This window comes from Lissotriton helveticus, chromosome 5_1, assembly GCF_964261635.1.
Source record: "Lissotriton helveticus chromosome 5_1, aLisHel1.1, whole genome shotgun sequence".
NCBI classification, from domain to species: Eukaryota; Metazoa; Chordata; class Amphibia; order Caudata; family Salamandridae; genus Lissotriton; species Lissotriton helveticus.
In genome coordinates, this window is record NC_136065.1 from 611,681,623 (window position 1) to 611,702,452 (window position 20,830).

Below are 20,830 nucleotides of genomic sequence, written 5' to 3' on the forward strand. Positions count from 1 at the left end.
ATTTGGCAGCACGTACTCTCCTGGGCTTGCCTTTGAGAGCACACATCACACCTCAGGGCACTGCATTGGCTCCCTATAATAAAGAGACTCTTATTTAAGACTATTGTTCTGGTCCATAAAGCCTTTAATCAGACGGGCGCCAATTACCTGAGGGGAACCAATAGTTCATATGTTCCCTCCAGATGCCTTCGTTCAACCACAGCTTTCTTAGGCAAAACTTCTAAGATTAGGCGCACCACATTATCTATGCAATGTATGTTCTGTCTTTTTGTGCTGCCTCAATAAAAATGATTTAAACCTAAGATTAGGCGCACTAGGACTGGTGGCAGATCCTTCTCTTTTTTAGTTCAGTCAGCTTGATACAAACTTCCCTCCGGGATTCGGAGTATTACAGATATGTCTCACTTCAGGAAAAGACTGAAGACATGGTTGTTTAACCACGTCTAATTGATTAGGCCTTTCATGTGTGGGAAGAGGTGCACTCCACCAGGACACTCCTTGGAGTAATAGAGCGCTTTATAAATGCCCGTTCATTCATTCATTCAGTACACTAACGGTATACTAGACTAAATTCATCAACGTCTTACCAGTGGCGTGCACGAGAAGTGATCCACATTCAAAGGGTCCACCTCCAGTTCCAAATCGATGCTGTCTGCATGCTTGGTGCTGCAAGATAAAAGAGAACTTAAAGACAACCAATAAACTTTGACCAAACTTCTAAAACATTGCTAAACACAGGTTATTTAATATTGAAATGAAGACATTGGGAATAGGATTGACTGAAGTTTGCAAAGAAGATTTTTGTCAAATTGTTTTTTTTTTAATGTGCAACCCATGATGTTGGAGAAGTTAAAATAAGAGGTCCTGAAATAGCAGGTTTTGAAGGAAAACGTCTAGCAGAACTTAATTTAGCTGAAAGATAATCTTGGCAAAAACATTTTTATGGAAAAATTTCCTGCTCAAAGTTTGTTGTGTAAAATTTCACCCATAGTTGAAGTTTTGTGACAGTGACAACATTTGCTTCTGAATGAGGATCTGAAATTTGGCACTTTTGCAAGTCTGTGTTGGCTAAACTATATTACGATTCACCTCTAACAAGGAACAAAACGTAAACCATCCTAAGACAGCTCTCATTTGAACAACAGCGAGAAATCCGTACCCATACACCAAATATGCTGTATATGGCAAGTGTAAAATTACAAATCTTGGAATGTGACTAATAGTCTCCAATTCCTGAACACATTGACCATCCCTCTGCATGACCTTTTAGTTCTGGTAGGACCAACAATGGGAGTTACTGGAGACTCACCTTGTCAGAAACAGGTTGAGTCTCTGGATGAAATACTAGGAAGAAATCCGGACTAACTAGTGGAATCAGGAATGGAATTTTGGATTCTCCTGGAAATTCCCCCTATCTAGGGGGACCCTCGTGGTCCTACTTGTAATTGGCTTGTACTTTACACCTCTCCAGGAGTTACTGGCATCCTAACATCATTAACTCCTGGGCATTACCAGTGACCTTACCTGTGCACTCTTTAGAAGGCCCCTTTTGAAGTATTTGTCCAAAGCAGGATTGACAATCTGTATTGCAGAGCTCATTCCTCTGTTGAAGTCAATGTCTCATTCGGGTAGTAGTACTGAAATCAGCTGTGTCGCCCTAACATTGGGTCGTAAAGGCTAAAGTACTGTGGTAGATTGCCATGTCATGGCTCTCAGCAACAGTGCTGATGGAGAACAGCCCAAGAAGGTACCTTTTTGACCAATATGGAGATGTGATAATTGTTCTGTCACAGAATCGCTCTAAGGATAATACTGCCAGGCCACATATCGACAGCAGAATACGGTACTCTAGAGTACTCAGTCAGATTGTGTTTGGTTTATTTATTAATATGAAACGATTTTTTAATCTTTCCCTTATAAATGTTGTACCCACAATTCTTTTTAAAAAGAATGAAATTTTCTGCTGTAACTTTATACCTTTGTCTCACGTAAAAAGTTTACCTTTTTTGGAATTTGCAGAGGTTTCCATAAATTCTCTTTGGAGGTTATGACAGCCACTGTTTAGCAGGAGGTTTGATGCCATTATACTCTTGTGAATGAATACAAGTTAATCACATGACAAAAGGCCTTTTTGCATTTGTAAATGCAAAAAGTGTACATGCATACATTCATACTACACTTTACAATTGTGAATTAAAACTTTAATAGCATTTTCTTTTTTTCAGTGAGAGCATATCTTCCCTTTGGAGAAGCCCATTCCGCACTTACGCAACCAGTTTTGGAAGTGAACCCCTTAACCACTGCCCCCCCCCCTTCCTGGGGTCAATGTACCTTGAAAAAGTCTGTGAACATTCAAAGACTAGCATGTGTGTGTGAGTATTCATCAGCTTTCCAAGGAGACCCAACCCTGTAGCATATAATCCCCACACGCGAAAACATTTGAATACCAATAATAGTACACTGTACTGGTACATTATTACTTGTGAGTAAATCAATATGTGAGTAGAAGTTCATGTGTTATTACAAATTACATATTTACACTCCAGAATCCTGCCATTTGCGCTCCTAAGTTGAACTTAGTGTACAAATAGCTTGGTTAATCACACCCTTTCGGTTTTGCTCACTTTATCACAGTCGCAATGTATGAATCAGAGGTGCAAATTCAAAACCTTATTGACCATTGAATGTACATAAAACATCCAATTGTTGTTCACAATGATCAGAAAGCATCAGATGAGGCTTGTTAACCCCATCCTCTATTACACCTTCTGTGGCTCTTGAGGGTTGCAACTACTTTCAATTTTCTGCAGGTCACACCCCTCGCCCCACTTTATAGGACCAAAGAAGTCGAATCAAAGTAGAAATTAACTTTCATAAAAGCCAACAACAAATCATCGCATCATATATATCGACACTTTGAGGGCTAGTTAGAATTTGGCCGATATGGGGACCTCCCAAAAATCACATCTACTGTATTAAGAGGGTAGAGTTAGAATACACTTTAAATAGTGGGGATGGGGCATCTTCCTACTTATGGAATATATTCTGCTTTTGCCAAACTCCAAATAATCCTGTATCTCTTATTGGGTTCACAAACAAAAAGCAAACCATTTAGGGTCCCATTACAAGTCAGGAGACATTCCTCTTGGTATTCGCCTGCAGCAGGCAAAGGGCCCGCTGGAGTACTCCTGACTCACAAAGTTACAGCAGAGCTTATGATCTTGGTTCCATTGATAGCTCTTGTTATGTGCCTAACTTGGATTCCCCTGATACTCATAATAAAGCTCATATTAAAGGATATGATGTAAGACTAGTGTGTGTAAAAACGCAGAAATTTGCAAATTCTAACTGGGGAAGAGGGCCTGGGGTGCAGAGCTTCCATGGGTTCCACTTAACAGTGATCCAAGCTTGTTGCTTACCGCCACTTGATGAGAGTTTGTATCAGTGTAGCATAGCCCTGAGCTGCAGCAAGGTGCAAGAGGGTCATTCCTCGGAAGGTCTTGGAATGTATAAGGTGCTTTGACTTCGCCCAACAGGCCCGGCTCATCATCTTCTCACAGACCACCACGACTCGACTCTCAAAGCAGCTCCCCATGGATCCGGGCCCTGCTGCACACTGTAGAGAACACACAAACACACTCAGAAGTCAGCAGCCTATCAGTGACAGGGACATGGATCTGATGAGATCATGTAAGGGTCAAACATAACCATGAATTGCAAAAAGAAACCATGTAGACCACAGCGTCATTTCAAAATGGAGTCTTCCAGAATACAGGTGTTACTGACTGAAGGTCTCTATACCTGGAACAAAGCATAACAAAGCTGGAGGTGCCCAGGGAGACACTGGAGAAACCTAAATGAGAAAAATTGGGTACCCAGTTCTGGATATCTCTACTGGGCTGGATTTCCCATTTTGAGTGGTGTTCTACTTTTGACACTTTTCAACTCCTGCCACCTTTGGTCCCTCTTCAGATGGAATTGTTGGCAATGTGAGATGAACAGCAAAGGGCCATAGATGAAACATAGCATATCATAAAAAATAATTACTACACTGCACCTTTGCCCACAACCCTTTGTACCCCTCCCCTCCATTCACTCAATCTCATTATTCTTCCAGAGGTCAGGAGTGGTGGCCTTGACTAGGGCCCACGGAGGGTGGGACAAGACCAAGTTGTTCATGGCACAAGATCGAAAGAGGAAGGGGTTAAATAATGACACTTAATTATGTGCTTTAGTGTTTGATGAGGCTACTAGAAAGGCATTTCTATTGCGGCTAAGGGTCTCAGAAGATGAAATGGCCCATTCTGTCTGGATCTAGGAGGCATTCTGCATCAGATATGATAGCTCCTTCACTATAACAGTAAAACATGGAAGAGGCATTTCCCAACTTTGTTGGCACATTAAACTTTTAGTGGAACAACTTTAAAATGGAGCTGTGATAGGGCAGCATAGGCAATGTGTCTAGAGATACTCACTGCTTGTAACATGGCTCAGGGCTGAGTAGGTAGGAAAAAAGGCTAATCGCTATTTCAGTTAATGTATAAATACCCTTTTCACCCACCAAAATAATTGTAGTCCTTATCATTCAATGGATTTTTCTCGCAAGTATAACCTTCTCCCAATGGTCCCTCCCCTCCTCTGCAATAAAATGTCCCCACAGAACACTGCATACAGGGCAACATTTTTGAACCGGGAAATGGGAGATTTTGAAAAACAAAATGTGAGGAATGTATTTTCCCCCACAGGTTTATATTGAAACAGAGGCAATTTTCAGTGGGGAACCCTAAAATATAGCCCGCCCTGGCTTCCAAAATCATGAGCCTTTCACCTGAATCGGGTCTATTGGCATGCATGCCAATCTAATCAGGATTTATACATTGCTTTGCACATCCAGCAGCCATCTTTATCAAGAGCAATGTTCATCAAGCTGCTAACAGCAATGAACTTACAATTGGTAAGTGGCTTCCGCTTTAGTTTTCTGCACTGCCCATCTTCCACCCTTCTGAAGGAGCCCCTGCTTGAAAAATCAAATCAATATTCCCTGTCTGTGGGGTTACATTCAATACATTCAATTCATTATTGAAACTCTTGAAATTGTACAGCATGTCAAAAATAATCATTAGGTATGAGTCGAAACACGTCAGTGGTTGTGTACTTGCTAAGATTTCCTTCACTTTAGATAGCATCATGTAGGTAAGTAATTCAGAGACTGTATTTATCTATTCAAAGATGAAAGCTCAAATCCCTTCTCAATCCTGTGCACTACAAAGGTGCAGGCACCATATAAGAGCTAGCGGGTAAGCATCTGAGTCATAGCCGCACGCTTCTAGTCCCATGGCATTTATGGTCGAAAAATGGCAGAGCTATTTGTGGATGCTGATGACAAGTGCAGTACACTTGGTTTGGTTCTGTATAAGAAACTTCCAGGAGACTTCGTGTTATAGAAGGCATCATGGTTTGGACAGTAGGAAGCACTTAATTCCCAAAACTTTCTTTCCAATTTGAATTAGTTTAGGAGGGGTTACTTTCTTTAGCATTTCTCTGCCCTTGGGCTTGAATGTCAACCATTCACAGATAACAATTTGCTAAACTAGTTTAATGGAAATCACACCAGTGAATTGCCTCTGTCTACTTTACATAATGTAGAACAGTTATAGCAGAAAGCATTAGTTTTAAAACTCCCTGTAAATATTTCTGTTTCTAGGAAGGTAGAAGAATATGGCACCCTGGTACCAGAGGGTATCAGAGGTGGGGTTGCCTGTCACATGGGAAATCATATGAACTCCTAACAGGCTGGTAACTTTCACAGTACCGTAGACTGGGGATGGGGCTATTCATATTGGTCAGCCCAGCATGTGTTCTAGGAGGCTTGCAAAGGCACCAGCCCATTATGGAATCTCCCAGATTCCCTTTAACCAATTCTACCGCTGGGCAATGCATTCCCTAAACAAGGCAGTGATTGCTGGGCTATCGGAGGTCTGTACCCAGTGCCGTAACGCAAAGTGATGTGGCACCCCGAGCAGAATGTGAAGAAGCCCCTTAGTCTTCCATATCTCACAAGCTCGTGAAGGCTTTGGGGGAGGCTGAAAGGTTGGGAATGCCCCTGGACCACAGGGGCTTGCGTTACGTCTTTGTCTGAGCCTCATACAGGTGACTTGGGCTGTCTGCTCTGCCAAAGTGAACAATCATAACCCAAGGATGACGTGGCAAGACCCGGGAGGGCTGAAAGCATGGGTGACAAAGATAGGATTTTGGGCAGGTAGGCCTGCTCAATGGACAAGAGATGTCTAGGCACAAGTGTCTGAAGGAATGAGGTCTCTGGCTTTAGGAGCAAAAGTTAGGCCCTTAGTACATTTGTTAGGGTAATCTCTAATGGCTATTACAGTCTGCATCTGGATTCCAGGTTGAGCAGTAGAAGTGGCAATACAGGAATAGTTCCATCATATCTCACAAGCAAAGACCTGGTGACGTGTGGACAGATACAAACCATCTGATACTGGGAAAATAACTGCAGAAATTGATGTGGAAATACCGATTTCCCCTATTATTGCTCATTCCTGGCCTTCAAACTCTTAATCCTGCACAGAACTTCTTACCTAGGAATTCCAGTTCTATGGGGTATCGGTAATTTCTGGGTGCAAGAATCCACACCCTTTTACTGTGTTATTTTCAATGAACACTATTATATTTTTAAAGGAAATGGCGATTCACAAGTCGATTCCCTTTTAAAGTTAAGGGAACCGCTCGGATGGATCGCAAATTAGACCATGCTCTAAAGCACAAGACGCACTGTTTATGAGTTAAACTTGGGGTGCATATCTGAAATGCTATATATCCTTTCTACATTAGCTATGTGTTTTCTAAAAGTTCATAATATTTTGTCTGTCATATTCTCGTCTTTGTTGTTATCTTTTCCGAACATGTCTAAGTTTGTTTCAATTTTTAATTAAAATGTTCTTTTCCTTTTTTCTTTTCCTGTAATTGAGTGATATGTTAATTTTTCCATTTCATACAGTATTTGCTGCCTCTTCTAACGCATACCCTGTGTTAGGGTGGGTTGAAAGTGGTGTGCTCTATGCCTTTGAGGTGGTCTTAGGCAAATGTGAAAGCAACTAAAACTATTCAAATTAAATAGAAACATGAAATGAAACGTCTGAAACTGCTGTTGGGAAGTTGAGGGCTCAGAATTAAAGTGTTAATTATGTAGGGAAAAAACGTTCAAAACTGTCCATGAAACTTACGGTGCTGTTGTGAAAGTGCCCAAGATAAGCTATGATGCATCCAGATACAACAACTGTTTGAGGTTACGACAGTCACTCTTATATTTGGCCACCCAATCCTCTAGTAACAGAGAAACACCTGAGGATTCTGGCCCTTTCTGTGGCCCCCAAGACACTGCCTAGAGTTCACTCATAGGATTGACTTTATTGATGCTTTTGGTTGGAAATGGCCCTTTCTAGAGTGCTTTCCCTCGACTTTTTGCTTTTCTCCTTCCCAGTTTTCTTTTGCTCTAGATGCTAGTCTTAGGACTTGGACAAATTTGGTACTGCCATGCAGTGTCAAAGAGATGTGCTCATCATTTACATACTGCGGATTGGTGTACATATGATTGGCTGATTTGAGTTACCTGTAAGTCCCTTGTTGTGGGGTAAGACCTATACCAGGGGCAAGTATCTCGAATGTGCCTCTGTGGGCCTGTCGTACAGGTTGGGCCATCCACTGAGGTAGCTTATCGATTGTGCCAAAGGTTTTCCCTGGTGGAGCATGTGTGCACAGGTTATTGTTACTCGACTTGGCATTTACAAAAGCTGTGCGCCAAGGTTCTACATGCCTACTACTATATCAGGGTTCTCCCTTGTGATGGGGTACAGTGTTGGGAAGAGATTGAGCAGGTGTGTGTATGTGTTACCTGCAAAAGTCGTGAAAGACACCGGGTGGTGTGTTCTGTATGATGGGGCCTGTTTCTCCAATTTGATTAGCATCAGGGAATGTAGGAGAAGGCTACATAGCATTATTTCCTACAGGCAGAATAGCAACTGTATGATGTTTGGTATTGGTGAGTTGCTAACGGCGAATCCTCTCCGGCAGAGGGAGTGGGTTCACCATTACCGTGAAGAAAATGTTCTCTTTGGGAAAGTGGGCATTTCGATGTGTGTGGCTCTGCGTGCCTGGCGGCTTGTCTCCTAATTGACAAATGGGTGTTAGGGGGAGAGCCACATCTGTGAATTCCTGATAGAGGGCCATAAACTAAGAGCTCATGCGAAGCTGCGGACCTCCGAATGTGAAGGGCCTTTCAGGGAAGGTTACGTGGGGATGGCATTGGCTACTGCATTCCAAGGAGCAGGGTCTTGGCCCCACTAAAGATTGTGATCAAACCTCCTGGGGTATGTGGGCAGACAGGACAAAATTTAGAGACGGCCTGTGCATTTCAAATGTGGCCTTTTGAACTGATTCTAACTTCAAAGGCCATGGTGGGTATAACTACTGTGGCTTTGGTCTCGGAAAGTAGAGACACTTTTGGATTTTGAACCATGCTACGCTGGTTCGATAGTGGGACATTGACGCGAGGAATCATTAGGGCAGGAGGGACTGCAGCTGGAATATCTGTAGACTTGTGATGGCTGGAGCTTCCTGACATACACCATCATCTCACTGTGCTAGAGTAGTGTGTGCACAAAGATCAGCAGCCATCTGAGGTGTTGGGACATGAGGAGTTTGACAAGTGCAATGGACGCTTGTAGAGTCTGAGGGACCGGGCTTGCAATCAAGAGGACCTGTGCTCGCTCGTGCTCCAGAGCGTGTGGTGTCCGCGGAGTGTTGAGGAAACCTGGGACAAGACCTGGACTGTCTTTGGCCTTCAGATTGGGATGCAACTGGGTGCTTTGTTTTGGAAAACATTATGACAAGACCTAAGGGGTTACATGTGCCTGGTGGGCACCTGCAGCTGACTGCTGGCGGTCAACAGTAGGTTACACCTTCTCTTAAGGGGAAAGCATTTCTCCAGATGGGGAGTGCGCCAGCTTCCTGCGTCACAACATTTTGTCTATGAGGGAATAGTGATCCCGCCCTTTTGCAGGAGCTGTCGGGTGCCTGGAGGTCTAATCCAGATGGACAATACTAAGTAACTGTATCTTTCCATGTTCGGTGGTTTCGACTATCTAGTCAACAGGGCGCCAGCAGGGGCAATGTGTATAGTTGGCTTGTAGAGTTGAAAGACTAAGGGGCTGGGTCACGAGGCATAGGCAGAGACTGTTCAGCCTTCCTGCAATGGGGAAGTCCGACAATTGCAAATTACTGAAAAGTGTATATCCATTGTGTGTTTTGTTGTGATTTCAATAGAAAAGTTTGACAATTGTGTATAACTGTAAAGTGTTTATACAATATGTATCTCAATTTGATTTCAGTGTGTGTGTAATACAAAGACCACTGTTTTTATGCATAAGTTGTGGAGTCTTTTTGTAGTGATCGCAGTGTGTTGCGAAGGGGAATGTTGTGCCACCACTTTACACAAAAGCTACCAGGGGTGAGCTCAGGCTATGGGGCAAGTGAATTGTACTCATTCTATTTGGAACTGTGGGTTCTGACTGGCTTTGATGCATCTTAGCCAGCCAGATACTGCTAGGTTTAACACTTCTGGACTGGTAGATTCTTTCCAGTGACTACAAAGAGCCCGATCAGCCAGGTTTTTCACAGCAAAGGACTTGAAGAGGGGGCATATCATGTAAATCACATTGTTGCTCAGCAAGTGTCCGCTGGTTACAAACATATTTTTTAATTGGTGTGTGGGGCAATTTTTCATTAACGTTTGCACTGACAACCAGAACAAAAACATTTGCACAGACTTTTCCGTACCAATATTGCATATTGTACCAGAAGGTAGCTGCCTATGTGGATTTAAGACTAGTGCAAAACTGTCTGGCACCCAGGGCTAGTTCTATACTAGATAATTCCATCCTCATTTCCCCATACTGAAACAACGTCAAATGTGGCCCTGATGTTAGAGGAGGGGCAACATCAAATCCCTAGCCCAGGGCTCTGAAAATTCTTGCACTGCAGCAGTTGACTCCAAAATTCCAATGAGGGGTGTCATTTACGTGATCTAGCCACACAGCATTCAACACATAATTTAGATGCAAGGGTGTCTGCAAAATAATGTTTTTTTATCATAGACCCAATCACACCATCTTGTCTTGACCGATAAATGAGAATTCTGGAGCATGTGCGACATCCTAATCTGAGCAAGCTTGCTTACAGCACAAAAACATTTTACCAAGGACCATGCCATTCCATAACATACTTGCGCCTGGTTTCCTCCATTACTGCCACCACCGCTGACACCCCCGCCAAGGCTCTGCTTGTGCTGCTGCGCACCCGTCATCTCCGCCATCCTCCGTTCCATCTGCTCCAGGCGTTCCAAAATGGACATCCTGAACTGGTTATCTAGAGAAGAACCCAAAACAATCATGAGGAAAAGGCTTCTATGGTCAGCCATTTTGCACTCTCAGCAAACAAAACACTCATAGGAGTCACTTGAACTGAAAGCTCCTCATTATCATGCAAGACCCTCTCCTGAACGTGACCTAGTTCGGTTGTAAGAAATCAGCCAGGTTTGAGCTCTACACCCTTGCGGACAAACGGGAGGGAATCTGTTCAGACAGATCTTCTCTAAGCGTCTACAAACTGTCACATCTCAGCAACACTTGTCAAAGTAATTATACGTTCCCAATTAGGTCTTTTGCAGAATTAGACTATATGAAGGCAGTCTGGACAGCAGGCATCCACCCTGCCTCATCACACACTGTGCTCCTCCAATCCCCTAATGATAAAGTCAGTCACGCCGCAAGCTGTGGAGAGCTTCCTCCACACACGGATAGGCATTGCCTCCTCACAGAATCCATGATCTGCAGTATATTTGCTCACTAATGTTCATTTTGGTTTAGTAAATGCAGGCAGTCACCTTATAAGTGGCTATATAGCAGCATCCATTTATAAGGCCTCTCCGGGAGTCGCCGGAAAGGATCTAAGCAGCTGAGTGGGGTTATAACCACCAAAAGTTCATTTCAAACAGACGCTTCAATTAATTTCACATTTTAATAAAGTGCTACTGTAGTGGAATGGACCTATCGCTCTCTGGACTTCAGGTACAATATATATGCCTGTCAAGGATGAAAACATATCATGGGCCATTAATAATATTGACCATTAAGTGAGTATTTTACGAGGACATAAATTTGACTCATGGAGAATGGTTGGAACAGACGTTAGACCTGGAAAAAAGCTCTACGCGGTCGGTGTAACGTCAAAGACCTCTGATGAAGTGGATGGAGAAGGAAGATGAAATTGTATTGTTAGTTCCTGGATTGAGAAGGGCCTGTGTGGTGGATGTAGAGACCTATGCCGCAAAGGGCTATTCTAATATGTTTCCAGTTCTCAATTTGTTGCCCTGTGGCCACTGGCACCCATTTTGGGGACATGGGCTTACTTTCTATTATTAGGATTTGACCCCGAGTAAGAGATAGAAAGACAGAAAAGGAGCAGAACGAGGAACACAAATAAAGGAATATAGTGAAGAGACAAAGCATGAGTGTAAAAGAACCCACAAGAGAGAGGAAGTGTAGGATGGAGAAAGAAAGAGGCCTGAGATGGAATCAAGGCTAGCCAGGATTGATATTTAGCAAAACCAGCATTTAGCAGCACGCACCAGTCTTTGGAGATAATCTTTTTGCCCCTGCACTTGTTTTTTAAAATATAACATGGGCACTAGATATCTGCGAGTATGAAAATACATCAACAACTACATGTCGTGCCTCACATAATGCCTCTCTTTACAACTTTAAATCCAAGGCCTTTTGTAACCTATATCTTAAGCTGTGAAGTATCACTTTCTTCAAAGGGGGCGAGGAGAGAGATTTATTACAGAGGCTTCTCAGGCCCCTTACCGAGAGTAAGTTGCAAGTGAAAACAATTGTGTTAAATGTGTGATAAGCGGAATTCCACACATTTAACTTTGTTTTCCCATTTAAAGTGATGCAGGTTTATTGCTTTAGATCTTGAGGGCAATATCAAACCAGATCAGTGGACAGCTCTGCCTGTTATCAACTGCACAAAGATGCTAGCTTTAGAACTTATGGACTATTCCTGCATGTTATTCCCAATTTAAATCTAAATCTATGGAAATTCCAAGAATATTGACTTTGGTAACACAATTACCATTTTACTGTATCACAAATTTGTCGACCTTCTCTAAATGATGGTATCAGTTTATTAAGCTTAAAACAATGAAATGTTGAGGTAGTATCACTGGGTTATGACCCTGTAACCTCCATGTTGTGCTTGGTCTTATGTGCCATGTGTAATAACCAACTACCTTACGTGCACTAGTTGCACACTACAATGTACCTACCTTACGTGCACTAGTTGCACACTACAATGTACCTACCTTACGTGCACTAGTTGCACACTACAATGTACGTGACTCTTATTTCCGAGATTTTTCTCATTACATAATTCATCTGTAATACTCTATTAATGTTAACAAAAGTGTTTGAATGTCGTTGATGGTCCTATTCTTTTTTATTCTGTTGAATCTGTACTGTTGCAACTAGATGGCTATTTTGTAAGCATTGGAGACCAGCCGGTGACACAGACTTGGGTGGTACTCCTTTCTGGCATAACAGACTGACCCTGGCCAGGTGAGTGGTGCTCCTTATATGAAGTGGAGTTTATCTCTATGGTGTCAACAGCAATTTCGACCCTTCTTCCTTATCTTAGGTCCAGACTAATCCCAAACTGTTTAAGTCTATTTTAACACATCTTCAGTCAATATCGGATTTCATCCACATAATGTATTGCCTTCCTAGAAAGGAATCCAAAAATGCAATCATGATTTGTCATACATGGATTAATTTACATTAACTAATGTGACTCACTGGCATAAACCCTGGATATTAACCTACTATTCTTCTGTAGCGCGTTGGTGGGGGGACTCTATTTATTTGTTGTCCTGATGATGACCCAAACGGTGGCTGACATTGTGTTGAAACGTTGACACATTGCGTTACTAGCATAACTTGTCAAAAACACTGTAAGTGATATAAGTTGGATGCATACTATTCTGTCACCAGATCAGTCAGTCTTATATCTCCTTTTTTGACTACATACATTTTTCATTTTATGTTTCACTGTGGGATCTCCCGCGCGCTGAGCTGCTTGGCTACATTTATTCAGTGCAATTCACCCTGGAGATTAAACCATATTGTTGGATGGGAATGCGATTTTCATTCTGATATATTCTACTTTGGACTAGTCATGAATATCATATGTATCATTCGATTTTATTTAAATGATACTATTGTTAGTCATTGTTGAAGTTTATATTTCTTTAGTGCGACACTTACCCAAAGAGGTATCTTGGATTTGATAGTGCTTAATCACAAACAGACTTCTTTTGATTCAATTCAGAAATGTAAATGGCTCCTATAGCCATGTTGAGGCACTGACTTGTGATTTCCAAGTTCGCTCATACAATGCATTAAAAATAGTTGTCATGAGATTTGTATGACAAGAAATCATTGAACCAACAACGATGATGGGGCCTATCCAACCTAAGTCACAAATGGTATTGTTTATCCTTAAACAAAGGCCAGTACTATAGGGAGATTCATATTCCTCGGCATGCTTGTTTGTTTCTCCTTGGTAAGTCAGGCTTGTTTTTCTGTCACTTCACTCTTGATTATTTCCAGTAGACTTTAACTTTACATAAACTTTGTGTTTTGAAACAAAAGTGCCATTAATGGTTAATAAACAAGGACTACATATTAAATGTATTTGTCAAGATGATGGTTTCATCGTAATTCAAACTCATTTGAACTAATAATACAGATTGGAAGCATTTGCTGTCGCATTGTCCTAATACAATTTGTGCCTCCTTCTTCGTCTAGAATATCCAATTAGTACTGGAAAATCTTTGTCACTGGATAGCTTTCCAACAAGCAAAGACAAGTTCTTGTGTCTTAAACGAGCAATTGCAGAAATTGATTATATTTGATGGTCCTGAAAAAGGTCACACAATAATTTAATTAACTGAAACATATTGATTCTTCACTCAAGTCTGATTACGTCTATGCAGATATTTGTTCCTGAACACTGAGCAACCACGCTTTATAGGCTGGAAATTGCTTTTTCTTTACATTTATCAAACAGTGCCTTTACCACGTCAATTTCCTATCTTTTCTTGTGTTGAACTAAGCATGAACCCTAATTTCATAAATGAAACTATGCGGTATTTTCTGTGAGCGTTGGGGCAATAATTAGTTAAATTTGAGTATTGGTGGTGTGGTCAAACATTTACCACTAATGTCCCAGGACACTAGATACACATGCACTCCAATTAGATAACCTAGTTACTCTCTTTGTACATTGACCGTCAAAGAGTAACACGCCTAAACCATCAAGACTTACTTAAGAAGTTTGTAGTGGTTTTGAATCTAAGAGTATGGCCTGGTAGTCAGACCCAATAAATGCAATGTTTTATTAAGGACTAGCTTTATTTTTTTTAAAGGTCTTTATTTACAAATATGCAATGTAGGGCAGCTAACATGTTGAACAACAGAAACTGCATTATGACACAGCCAGTGGTCACAATATGACCTAAAACAGTTGCATAGTACTTGCAAGGAACTCTATATAATGCAAGGAACATGGGTGCCTACAAACGCTGTTATTCTATGGGGTAGATGTCTGAGTTCTGTACGCTTAAAAGCTTATCGGTGCCAGTTTCTCACTTTGAATTTCTGTGCAGACTTTCTTTAAATGGACGAAGGTGCCAAGCACAATTTTACAATTTATCAAGTACACTATGTTTTTACTCTTTAAAACACAAAAATCGCATCACCCAAAATCAAACAGATTATATTTAGAGAAAAGTTATGATTTCAGAGTGCTCATAATCTATTCTAAAGTGAAGCCCAGACGTACGGTTAACCGGAATGTCAGGGCTCTGCTGGTCAATAAGGGACACTTGGAACAGTAACAGGCCAATGAAAGCTCCACTGTCTCCAGGATGTAAGGACTTATATCCCATGAAAAGCTGGGTGAGGGTATAATGTGATATTGAGTATATCCAGGCAACCTGGAGGACCCACTGCACCCCTTGTTCTACACTGCCAACCAGAGAACTGGGATTTTAGCTTTGCTTTTTAAGGTTCTTTCAGGAAACAAGTGATGATGCTTGTTCACACAAATTCAGAGGTGCTATTGGTCAGGCCATTTAATGGAGACTCATGACATAGAGCTCTATAATGCCTCATGCTGGTTTTGACAGTCCTGAAAAGGTTATGTCTTCATTTTGGTTCCAATAGGATGGGAGCCAGGTTGTCTACTATGCCTAGGTGATTCACTTCTTCTAGACAAGCTCCAACTTTCCTTCTGTATTCTGTTTTTTGCTACTGTTTCCTAGACAGAGGCCTCACTGATCATTCAGGCCTTTAGAGTTTCCATAACTACTGGGACAGGCCAGAGAATCAAGACATTTTCCAGAGTCCCAGGCCTGTGCCCAGACTTAGGGGAAACGGCAATTTGCAGGGCTATGCTCCTGATGAGACAACCCTCTGTTTTGGCACATCAAAGTTTCTCCAGAAGTCTAGACAAATGCTTACAATTTCTCTGCAGGACGAGTTCTTATCCAGTGCATAGGGGCACTGGTTGAATGGCAGGGCCAATTAACAGCCTGTCATGTCCAACATTTACAACTCTAGTCAATCTTCCAGGGGTTTTTGAATAAAGGGGAGAAGGAGGAGGCACCATTTTTCATATGACAAAGGGAGACAGAGGGATTTCCTAAACTGAATGAGTTTAGTTCAATCTCTAAAAATCTCCCAATGTAGGACATATGCAGATGGTTCAGTATGTTAAGGAGGGATCGATGAGACATTCCACACAGGGAAGAAGAGATGCCAGAAGCAGAAAAAAAAATAAAAGAGTTTTGATCAATCCGTTGGTCGCCAGCATGATTTAGGTCTGACTATGGGAGAATGTGGAGTCTCTAGTCCATCCAGGATAAACTACAGTGCACTAGAATGCAACATAGAAAGGAACTTCCCTCTTGTGCTCCACCAGTAATGTCCTTGCGGAGGACAGCATCCATACTGCACACAGCACACTGCCGTAAACACATGTCACATGTGATGACTGACATAATCCCAAGGGATGTAGAGGACCTTAGTTATGGAGAACTGGCTGGATTTTACATGGAGAACCTTGATTTTTAACTCTCTAAGATGGGTATGCAGAATATCAGTGACATTGTTCAGGGCATAGCACAGAGTTTGCCACCATGCTTTTTTTACTGGATGATCATAGACTGACAATAGATGAAGATGTGTCCACTGTTCTGGCACTCTTAGCTCCTACATTGGCTTTTGACACTGCTGACAATTATGTCTCTCTTTAAAGGCTTTCCGAAAGTGGAATTTTTTATCTAGTTCTATACCGGCTCACAAACGTTCTTGCAAATAGGTCTTTTCAGGTTTGACAAACACCTTTGCTTCTTTGGCCAGGCCCTGCGCCTCAAGCAATCCCCAGGACACCATTCTCTCGTACTCTTTATTTAATTTGTATGGTGCCCTTAGCTTGACTTATTGAATCTTTTGGATGTATCTGTTTTTTGTATGCAGATGACAAATACATATTTGCTAGATTTGAAGAGGATTCTAATTTAGCAACATACAACCAGTGAAGACCAAACTTGGATGAATGCTAGTTTGCTAATATCGAAACCTAAAAACCGAAATTCTCTGTCCTCAAAATATATTGCCCCTCTCTAAAAACTTTTGGCCCAGTAGTCTTAGCTCTCCCACTGACTGTTGCCCTCCATTGTAAAAAACCTTGGAGTGTTGACTGATGTCTTTTTATCGTTAGTTGCCTAGATGTCGGCTATTGTCAGATATTGTATGTTCCAGCCGCACTGGCCGAGATGTATCCTGTATCTCTTCACACCTGCCCAGTAGTTTCTTATTCTTTGTATATTTCCAATCGGACCACTGTAATGCAATCTATCTTGAGCTGCAGGCCAGCCTCATTTATAAGTTAGAGCTAATCCAAAACTAAGCTGCTTGATTGTTAAGTGACCTGCATCATCGTTCTCACATCTCTCCAGTGTTGCCCCAACCGTATAAAAGCGTGGTCAGTAGAAGGGTCCTTTACAAGGTTCTCTGTCTAGCTCATAAAGCCATCTACAATGGACATCTTTTAGGTTTTCTAATCAATCACAATTTACTCAACACCATCCCACATGCTCATTAAGATCTTTCACTCTGCAGCCTCGTGGTGCCTAAATGTAATCACAGATTGGTTGACAGACGCATGTTTTCTGTAGCAGCTGCTAGCAGATGGACCATGCTACCATCTTTTGTTAGAGATGAGCAAGACTTACAGTAGTTTCGCGGTTACTGTTCCTCTGCAGCACCTAGTGACACTTTGCAATAAAGCTCTATGTTTTAATCCATAGAACTTGTTTAGGTGCCAAGATACCCCATTAGGGGTGAACGTTGCGCTTTGTAAAGCATTACATACAAATTGCAGACAAAAGGGGCCTCTAAGCCTAATGTTTAATCTTTTAGACACCATTTCCACACACTACAGCAGCAGAAGCCAAAGCACAACTAATCAGGTTCATGCCCAATAATTCCTTGTGCATTGAGGGAAGTATAGGATAATGCATACACTGCACTCCTAGTTCGTCCAAAATACTCAGGATCCTTTTGTGTTTTTGGTGTAGGCTTGTGTCTAGGACATCCAGAAGTTCCTCCTAGACCTTCAGGTCAGAGGTTGATGTTTAATGACCCTGCCTCTTCTTTTGGCAACTGGGAAAACTTGGTATTGTTATTTTTAAACAGGTTTTATACAGAGGAGTGCAACGTGTCTAGTTTGTAAGAGAACTTGGCCATAGTTCCTCACTTTTGGCCTCCTTTTGTTCTGAGTTTCTAACTTTTCCTATGATCTAGCGAGGTTTTTCTATGTAAACTGGAACTATTTTTACGTAAATGCTAGCTAGTGGAAAAATCCCTATTTAACCTTGAAAAAAACCAATATTGTTTCTTGTGTTATCAAATTTACCAGGATGCTTTTGAAATAGGACCTTCTAGTGACCACCCAATGATATTTAATATCCCTTTCTTCCAATCTCATGCCCTCACCAATAAAATATGTGGAGTTTAAGAACGAATGGGGCTGGCTCAACAACAGCCTTGCCCGCCATTATTTGCATTTCAGCAAATCAACACTACTATCATCTGCTTCTTCCTCATCTAGTTTCTAGGAACAAATTGCCTTCTGCTTAGCTACAACACGATAGCCCTTCTTGGGATGCTAAAGAGATACTGGTTAAGAGCAGCAAGAAGATTTATGGCTATTGTTTATCCATCCTCCCCCTCGTTAGCCCTGCTTTGAGTCCTTATCTTTGGATGTCCTACACAAGACCTGGGTGAGTGAGTCAGAGTTGAGCGGTAGCAGAAAATCCACTCGTTTGTGAAAGAAGAGATGTATTGGAAGAGAACCAGCGGATGGCATTTTATCACTCCACATCTTGAAGGCTCCACAGATCTAAGACTCCCTGCTCCCATACATGGCAAGCAACCTCCCTAGCTGCCTGGAAGGATGTCTCAGTGACTTAAATGTTTACTACCTACACATGTCGTGGTCTGCACACCACCTGTTCAATTATTCGCTATGGCTAACTCAGCCTTACATTTGACAATAGTAACACCTGCTACGTAAAGCACTTAGAATTAGGAGAAGTATGGCTTGAAGTGTTGGATACAAATAAGATATTCTGATTGTTACTCTTGTGCTTCAGAGAGGAACTGAAAACCCCTCCTCGTCAAGCGATACCTCGTCCATAAGTAACCTTCTGGATGTTGGAGGCCTGTTTATCAGTTGCCTAGCTCCCCTTTTGCAGACCCCGCCTGCATTGATCCTCTCTACCATGCATTTGGACAGTGAACGGTTCATTTGTAGCTAGATTCATGGTATATAGAGGGTTCTCTGCCATCAAATGCTCCTGCAGATCTAGCACTTCTGCTACAAAGTGAAGTTCAGAGAAATCAGAATACTTGCCCTATATTCAATAAATCAAATAAATAAAAATATGTTCAAGAACAAATGAAATATGAAGGACCCCAGAACACCTCACAGATCTACTGCACCATAATAAAGTACCTATATTATCCACAAAGAGAATATATTACAGTTTTGCTGCACTCCCTTTGCTGGCCTGAAAAGTTACCACCACCTACAATGTAGAGTTTACATCTTGGACCAGGATCACGATAAATCACCACCTACAAAACAGGTTTGCCCAACACGTTGCCCAGACCCAAAATCAATTATTGCCATTCTACGGACTACTATATACCTGATGCTCTGGTTAGCAAACACTGACAAACGTCCTACATGCCAGTATTTAGTTAATCTCTTGAGCATCATTTCTAACAAAGCTACTCAGCAAATCGAGAAATAGAAATACAAGTTATGTGAACCTTATACCCCAAAAATATATATATGGCACTACATGTATTAGTATAGGGATATGCTTACATGCTAAATTTGTATCCTCCATTTCAGTTCTCTGAGGCCACCTTTAAGTGGCATAGCTACTAAACAATTACTAAACAATAGGACATAATACTCCCTTTTCAACAAGTATGTTTACCCTATAGATTGACAAAGATTGCCATCTTTGCACCAAATGCTTCAAAAACAATGCAGACCTTGATTAAAATGATGGCTGCTTTATTTCATGTAATCAGTGAACAACCTGCCGCAGCTAAATAATTGCCTGACTCCCGGGTTAATGGTTATTACAAATTTATGTTGTAAATGTCGACTTTTTCAAGCATTCAGAGTGATTATGCTCCTTGCGGCCCATGCTTGGTCTGATCAAAAATGCGCCAAGGACTACAGAAATATCCCAGTCTCGTTTCATTACTATTTTATTAATGGAGCAAGGCGCAAGATTGGAGGGTTAAAAAAGGTAGGGAATTTATTTGTAAATGTCACTGCACCCGAGATTGTAACAGTAAATTAATAATGTGTCTTAAATGTCCCAGAGTGAAATGAGAGACGAACGACAGCGATTAGTTGGATTTTAATGAGCTCAAAAGGTTGCTTACTGACTCAACGGATAGAACCCTACCGTAAAAGGAAACTTTGAAATGCCGGCACCCTATTGAGAGTCACCTAGAAGGTACTAGCTTTATGGATCGCGTTTATATAGTTTTTCATAAGATACTATTGTTTCGGGATGCACAAGCACTCCTCCCATGCCCCTCCCCTCACTGCACAAGCTGGCTCAGTGCCGGCAAACAAAAAATAAAACGATGCTAGAGCATTGTTTTATTTTTTATTTGATGGTTCTGCGCCAGGCAGTAGGGCGACGCTCCTCCGCCATTGCAGACGAGCCGCCACTGCAATTTAAAATTACAGCTGTTATTTCAAAGGCATTTGGGTGTTTCACAGTGTGAAGACTGAAATTCTGCTTCAGTTTCTGTTTTTCTCCACATGGAAAATATGTTTATTGGGAGAAGTCCCTTTTCCATACCACCTAAAGACGTAGGGGTTTTAGGCAGTTTTTTACCCAAGGTTTGCAGACTTTATAATTTTGGGCCATTAAGGGCCTGATTACAAGTGGCCAGATAATGAGACAGGGTACACTGCAAAGGTGATTACCTATGCTGGGTGGCATTAACGTGCTTCTACTGGATGAATCCATGTTTCCACATCTGAATTGAGGAATAATATCAGTAAAGCAGTATTATCACACCACTTTCTGAAA

General features: G+C 41.6%; 1 protein-coding gene across 1 annotated transcript in view; it reads right to left on the reverse strand.

The window, feature by feature from the left end:
• Nucleotides 1-20,830, reverse strand: part of CAMTA1 (calmodulin binding transcription activator 1) — a 3,172,802-nt gene that overhangs the window by 167,975 nt on the left and 2,983,997 nt on the right. The window contains exons 11-13 of the mRNA XM_078642975.1: nucleotides 10,298-10,440; nucleotides 3,420-3,616; nucleotides 588-666 (exon numbers count right to left, since the gene is read on the reverse strand). Coding sequence (XP_078499101.1) covers nucleotides 588-666; nucleotides 3,420-3,616; nucleotides 10,298-10,440 — 419 coding nt within the window. The remainder of the gene's footprint in view (nucleotides 1-587; nucleotides 667-3,419; nucleotides 3,617-10,297; nucleotides 10,441-20,830) is intronic.